The sequence below is a fragment of the Cheilinus undulatus genome, linkage group 24 (genome assembly GCF_018320785.1).
Source record: "Cheilinus undulatus linkage group 24, ASM1832078v1, whole genome shotgun sequence".
Lineage (NCBI taxonomy): Eukaryota > Metazoa > Chordata > Actinopteri > Labriformes > Labridae > Cheilinus > Cheilinus undulatus.
Genome location: NC_054888.1, coordinates 589,892 through 597,270, shown reverse-complemented (window position 1 = coordinate 597,270; position 7,379 = coordinate 589,892). Strand labels below are relative to the sequence as shown.

The following is a 7,379-nucleotide window of genomic DNA, read 5'->3' as shown; positions in this document are numbered from 1 at the left end:
GTAAACACCTGTGGAGGTAAACACCTGTGAAGGTGAACACCTGTGGAGGTAATCACCTGTGGAGGTAAACACCTGTGGAGGTAAACACCTGTGGAGGTAAACACATATGGAGGTAATCACCTGTGGAGGTAAACACCTATGGAGGTAAACACCTTTGGAGGTAATCACCTGTGGAGGTAAACACCTGTGGAGGTAATCACCTGTGGAGGTAATCACCTGTGGAGGTAAACACCTGTGGAGGCAAACACCTGTGGAGGTAAACATCTGTGGAGGTAAACACATATGGAGGTAATCACCTGTGGAGGTAAACACCTATGGAGGTAAACACCTGTGGAGGTAATCACCTGTGGAGGTAAACACCTGTGGAGGTAATCACCTGAAGACATAATCACCTGTGGAGGTAAACACCTGTGGAGGTAAACACCCGAAGAGATAATCACCCGTGGAGGTAATCACCTGTGGAGGTAATCACCTGTGGAGGTAAACACCTGTGGAGGTAAACACCTGTGGAGATAATCACCTGTGGAGGTAAACACCTGTGGAGGTAAACACTTGTGGAGTCAATCACCTGTGGAGGTAAACACCTGTGGAGATAATCACCTGTGGAGGTAATCACCTGTGGAGGTAATCACCTATGGAGGTAAACACCTGTGGAGGTAAACACCTGTGGAGGTAAACACTTGTGGAGTCAATCACCTGTGGAGGTAATCACCTGTGGAGGTAATCACCTGTGAAGGTAAACACCTGTGGAGGTAAACACCTGTGGAGGTAAACACCTGCGAAGGTGAACACCTGTGGAGGTAATCACCTGTGGAGGTAAACACCTGTGGAGGTAATCACCTGTGAAGGTAAACACCTGTGGAGGTAAACACCTGTGGAGGTAAACACCTGTGAAGGTGAACACCTGTGGAGGTAATCACCTGTGGAGGTAAACACCTGTGGAGGTAAACACCTGTGGAGGTAAACACATATGGAGGTAATCACCTGTGGAGGTAAACACCTATGGAGGTAAACACCTTTGGAGGTAATCACCTGTGGAGGTAAACACCTGTGGAGGTAATCACCTGTGGAGGTAATCACCTGTGGAGGTAAACACCTGTGGAGGCAAACACCTGTGGAGGTAAACATCTGTGGAGGTAAACACATATGGAGGTAATCACCTGTGGAGGTAAACACCTATGGAGGTAAACACCTGTGGAGGTAATCACCTGTGGAGGTAAACACCTGTGGAGGTAATCACCTGAAGACATAATCACCTGTGGAGGTAAACACCTGTGGAGGTAAACACCCGAAGAGATAATCACCCGTGGAGGTAATCACCTGTGGAGGTAATCACCTGTGGAGGTAAACACCTGTGGAGGTAAACACCTGTGGAGATAATCACCTGTGGAGGTAAACACCTGTGGAGGTAAACACTTGTGGAGTCAATCACCTGTGGAGGTAATCACCTGTGGAGGTAAACACCTGTGGAGGTGAACACCTGTGGAGGTAATCACCTGTGGAGGTAAACACCTGTGGAGGTAATCACCTGTGGAGGTAATCACCCGTGGAGGTAAACACCTGTGGAGGTAATCACCTGTGGAGGTAGACACCTGTGGAGGTAATCACCTGTGGAGGTAAACACCTGTTGAGGTAATCACCTGTGGAGGTAAACACCTGTGGAGATAATCACCTGTGGAGGTAATCACCTGTGGAGGTAAACACCTGTGGAGGTAAACACCTGTGGAGGTAAACACTTGTGGAGTCAATCACCTGTGGAGGTAATCACCTGTGGAGGTAATCACCTGTGAAGGTAAACACCTGTGGAGGTAAACACCTGTGGAGGTAATCACCTGTGGAGGTAAACACCTGTGAAGGTGAACACCTGTGGAGGTAATCACCTGTGGAGGTAATCACCTGTGGAGGTAAACACCTGTGGAGGTAAACACCTGTGGAGGTAATCACCTGTGGAGGTAAACACCTGTGAAGGTGAACACCTGTGGAGGTAATCACCTGTGGAGGTAAACACCTGTGGAGGTAAACACCTGTGGAGGTAATCACCTGTGGAGGTAATCACCTGTGGAGGTTAACACCTGTGAAGGTAATCACCTGTGGAGGTAAACACCTGTGGAGGTAATCACCTGTGGAGGTAAACACCTGTGAAGGTGAACACCTGTGGAGGTAAACACCTGTGGAGGTAATCACCTGTGGAGGTAAACACCTGTGGAGGTAAACACCTGTGGAGGTAAACACCTGTGGAGGTAAACACCTGTGGAGGTAATCACCTGTGGAGGTTAACACACAGGTCAACACAAAAATACCTAAGAGAGTAATTATGTAGAGATGCAACGGTAAACACATCCGTTCCACATGCATGTTGTCTAAATGTTGCCAAAGCAATATTGCATAATTTATTGATTTTCTCTGTTAAATTTTAGTTAAACTCCTGCACACCTTTAGATAAAGGATTGAACCCAGACAGGAGTCAGAGTTTCCACCTCTATCGCTTCTCTCATTTATCCAAATATTGACAACTAATTTGCATATTTGTGCAATTCAGAGATTGCTCTTTCACTTTTCCTAAACTTTTAAGCAGAACTGTTGCCAACATTATTGGTAAATCTGGACGGTATGCATGGGCTGTGGGTTACAAAATGATGCAATATTTTGTCACATATAAAGTTTTCTAAATATTCACAACTAATTTGTGCAGTTCAGTTGCTCTTGCCCTTTCTTGAACCACTGGAAACAGGAACTCAGTATTTTGTAGCTAAATAGTTGTCCGAATATTGCCAATGTTTTTGTGCAATTCAGATGGTCCTTTCTCAGACTGCAGGCAACAACATAACAAATAAAATGTTGCCAAACAACATTACAATAAACTGAAACACTGCAACAAGACGTGTTGATGCCCAGTATTAGTAAATTAAATTACTCTAATTCCTGAAATTGCCAGCAACCTCCTGCACATGATCAAAGTTGCACAAAAACATTGACAATATTTGTACAGGAAATTTCCCCTTTACTTACCAACAGTGACTAATAAAGTTTAAATAAGTATAATAATGTGTTTATAGAAAATAAATAGTAATAAATATTATCTTTAAAGTGATGATTTATTATTATTATTATTATTATTATTATTATTATTATTATAACTACTGCTTGTTGTTGTTGATATTATTTTTGTTATCATTATTTATTTTTTTCCATTATGATTCTTTTTTTATTTATTTTTCATTTATTTATTTTTGAGCTGAATTTTTAAACCCTAGTTTGTCTCAGAGTTGTCTTTAGTCTCTTTAACTCGCTGTAGTGTATCTTAAAACTCATTTGAACCGTCTGATCAGCTGACCTTTGACCCCTGTGAATCATTGACCCTGGTTGGCTGCCTTATCGGAGGTGAAAGGTCAGACTGGGTACTGGAGGTCAGTAAACAGGAAGAGTAGAAAACCTCCAGACTCCCTGTCAGCTGAGGATCAATGATCTGATCGTGATCAATAACTGTGATCGGCTTCAATTACAGCACGTGACCTACACCACCTGGACGTCGCTGTCTTGGCGGGAGGCGGAGCCGTTCGTCTCTCCGGATGCCCGGAGGACACACCTCTCCGCGTCAGAGTCCACCTCCAGAGCAGAGAGGGACCCGGTCCATGAGGGACAGACCGAGACAGGACACCGAGAACCGAGGACATGAGGGACGTGAACGGGACCAAGACCGATGGAGAGACCGGGTCCGGGACGGACGAGCTGGTCTTCTTCGTTAACGGGAAGAAGGTAAGATTAGATTTAAACGTGGTCAAAGGTCGAAGTTTAAGGAGTCAGCATAATCCAGCCGTTAATCAGACTTCTCTAATCCGGATTCAAACCAGGATTATAAAGTTCATTATCAGTTTATTCTGATCAATTATCAATAATCTGTTTACACAAATCTAACTAGAATGGATTATTCTGGAGGCTCAGTAATGCCAGCAAGACAGAGAACAGCTGAGCAGTCAGAGCTGGGAGATTAAAAGATCTTTGACAAAGGCAAGAGTCAGAATTAGGAGATTAAAAGATCTTTGACAAAGGCAAGAGTCAGAATTAGGAGATTAAAAGATCTTTGACAAAGTCAAGAGTCAGAATTAGGAGATTAAAAGATCTTTGACAAAGGCAAGAGTCAGAATTAGGAGATTAAAAGGTCTTTGACAAAGTCAAGAGTCAGAATTAGGAGATTAAAACGTGTTTTATAGGATAAAATGTCAAAATTATTAAATTAAAATGTTGAAGTTGTAATTTATAGACTTTTTTAACTTAATTTATTTTAGATCATATCAGTAAAATGACCAAAATAGTTTTAACAGTGAAATACACTTGAAACGAAAAGTAAGGAAATGTGTGTTTGTTAGATCAGTTCTCTGTTGTATCAATGCTTGTTGGTAATAAATCTTATACCGTAGTAAAGCCTGGCTATGAACCTTTTAAATGATGCCACATCTGTAAGGATCATGCATTTGTGGGATGAGCAGCAGAGCTGAGTATGTGGGTTGCGTCCATGAAAAATGTGCCAGATTTTCTCTGCCAATGCCAAACAGCTGATTCTGCTGTTGACTGTTGTTTTGAGCTTCTGGTACCTCCAGGTGCTCCAATCAGGTGCCTGATTGGCAGCACCTGTGAGCATGGGCGTCCCTAGAAGACCACACCCCAAGAATACTGTTTTCTCTCCCTGTCAGCAAGAACTCTATCCTGCAAGATGACAACACTCGCCCCCACAGAGCGGGGGTTATCAGAGACTACCTCCAGGATCTGGGAGTGGAGAGGAAGGAATGTCCTGCCAGCAGTCCTGACCTTTAACCCCACTGAACACTTGTGGGATCAGCTTGGGCGTGCTGTTGGTGCCAGAGTGACCAACACAACCACGCTGGCTGACTGGAGACTAAATCTGGTTGAAGAATGGGTTGCCGTCCCACAGCAGTGTGTGACCAGGCTGGTGACCAGCATGAGGGGGAGGAGCCAGGCTGGTGACCAGCATGAGGGGGAGGAGCCAGGCTGGTGACCAGCATGAGGGGGAGGAGCCAGGCTGATGACCAGCATGAGGGGGAGGAGCCAGGCTGGTGACCAGCATGAGGAGGAGGAGCCAGGATGGTGACCAGCATGAGGGGGAGGAGCCAGGCTGGTGACCAGCATGAGGGGGAGGAGCCAGGCTGGTGACCAGCATGAGGGGGAGGAGCCAGGCTGATGACCAGCATGAGGGGGAGGAGCCAGGCTGGTGACCAGCATGAGGGGGAGGAGCCAGGCTGATGACCAGCATGAGGGGGAGGAGCCAGGCTGATGACCAGCATGAGGGGGAGGAGCCAGGCTGTTGTGGCTGTGATTGTTTCTTCTGCTGAGGCTCCTGTTTGTTAAATCAATAAATTGGTAAATTGTCAGTATGTCTTGTTTGTTCAAACTTCAATCATCCAATCACCAAACAGCAAACAAGAGTCAACAGCAGAATCAGCTGTTTGGCATTAGCAGAGAAGATTTGGCACATTTTTCATGGGCACAACCCACATACTCAGCTCTGCTGCTCATCCCACAAACGCATGATCCTTACAGATGTGGCATCATTTAAAAGGTTCATAACCAGGCTTTACTACAGTATAAGATTTATTACCAACAAGCATTGATACATGAGAACTGATCTAACAAACACTAATTGCCTTACTTTTTGTTTTAAGTTTATCTACCATATAAATATATATGTATGTGTGTATAAATATAGATGTCCATATATATATATATATATATGTGTGTGTGTGTGTGGGTGTGTGTGGGTGTGTGTGTGTGTGTATAAATCTAGATGTAGACATAAAGCTGAGTGGAGCAGAGCGGTATGCTTCAGTCAGTGATAAGTAGAGACTATGAACACAAACAGAGAGCGTGACGCAGCTGACGCTAGCACGTGATGACCTAGATGAGATGGAGAATGTGGAACCAAATCCAGATTAGAACACTTCAGAGGAACCGCAGAGCTGCAGGATAAAAGCACAAGGATGGGTTAGACCCTGTAAGAGGGGATTATTTAATCTCAGTTTAATCAGGATTAAACTCAAGTTCATAGCAGTTTAATCAGGATTAAACTCCAGTTTATATCAGTCTAATCAGGATTAAACTCCAGTTTATATCAGTCTAATCAGGATTAAACTCCAGTTTATATGTGTTTAATCAGGATTAAACTCCAGTTTATATCAGTCTAATCAGGATTAAACTCCAGTTTATATCAGTTTAATCAGGATTGAACTCAAGTTCATAGCAGTTAAATCAGGATTAAACTCAAGTTCATAGCAGTTTAATCAGGATTAAACTCCAGTTTATATCAGTCTAATCAGGATTAAACTCCAGTTTATATGTGTTTAATCAGGATTAAACTCCAGTTTATATCAGTCTTATCAAGATTAAACTCCAGTTTATATGTGTTTAATCAGGATTAAACTCCAATTTATATGGGTCTAATCAAGATTAAACTCCAGTTTATATGTGTTTAATCAGGATTAAACTCAAGTTCATATCAGTTTGATCAGGATTAAACTCCAGTTTATATGTGTTTAAACAGGATTAAACTCCAGTTTATATGTGTTTAATCAGGATTAATCTCCAGTTTATATGCGTTTAATCAGGATTAAACTCCAGTTTATATGTGTTTAAACAGGATTAAACTCCAGTTTATATGTGTTTAATCAGGATTAAACTCCAGTTTATATCAGTCTTATCAAGATTAAACTCCAGTTTATATGTGTTTAATCAGGATTAAACTCCAATTTATATGGGTCTAATCAAGATTAAACTCCAGTTTATATGTGTGTAATCAGGATTAAACTCCAGTTTATATCAGTCTAATCAGGATTAAACTCCAGTTTATATGTGTTTAATCAGGATTAAACTCCAGTTTATATCAGTCTAATCCTGATTAAACTCCAGTTTATAACAGTCTAATCAGGATTAAACTCCAGTTTATATCAGTTTAATCAGGATTAAACTCCAGTTTATATCAGTCTAATTAGGATTAAACTCCAGTTTATATGTGTTTAATCTGGATTAAGCTCCAGTTTACATCAGTTTAATCAGGATTAAACTCCAGTTTATATCAGTCTAATCAGGATTAAACTCCAGTTTATATGTGTTTGATCAGGATTAAACTCCAGTTTATATGCGTTTAAACAGGATTAAACTCCAGTTTATATGTGTTTAATCAGGATTAATCTCCAGTTTATATGCGTTTAATCAGGATTAAACTCCAGTTTATATGTGTTTAATCTGGATTAAGCTCCAGTTTATATGCGTTTAAACAGGATTAAACTCCAGTTTATATGTGTTTAATCAGGATTAAACTCCAGTTTATATGTGTTTAAACAGGATTAAACTCCAGTTTATATGTGTTT

General features: G+C 41.9%; 1 protein-coding gene across 1 annotated transcript in view; it reads left to right on the top strand.

Moving 5' to 3' along the window:
* The first annotated feature begins 3,518 nt into the window (after positions 1-3,518).
* The window catches only part of LOC121506507 (xanthine dehydrogenase/oxidase-like), a 41,138-nt gene continuing 37,277 nt past the window's right edge, over positions 3,519-7,379 (top strand). Inside the window, exon 1 of the mRNA XM_041782350.1 lies at positions 3,519-3,756. Within this exon, the coding sequence (XP_041638284.1) occupies positions 3,673-3,756 (84 nt within the window). The 5' untranslated portion in view covers positions 3,519-3,672. The remainder of the gene's footprint in view (positions 3,757-7,379) is intronic.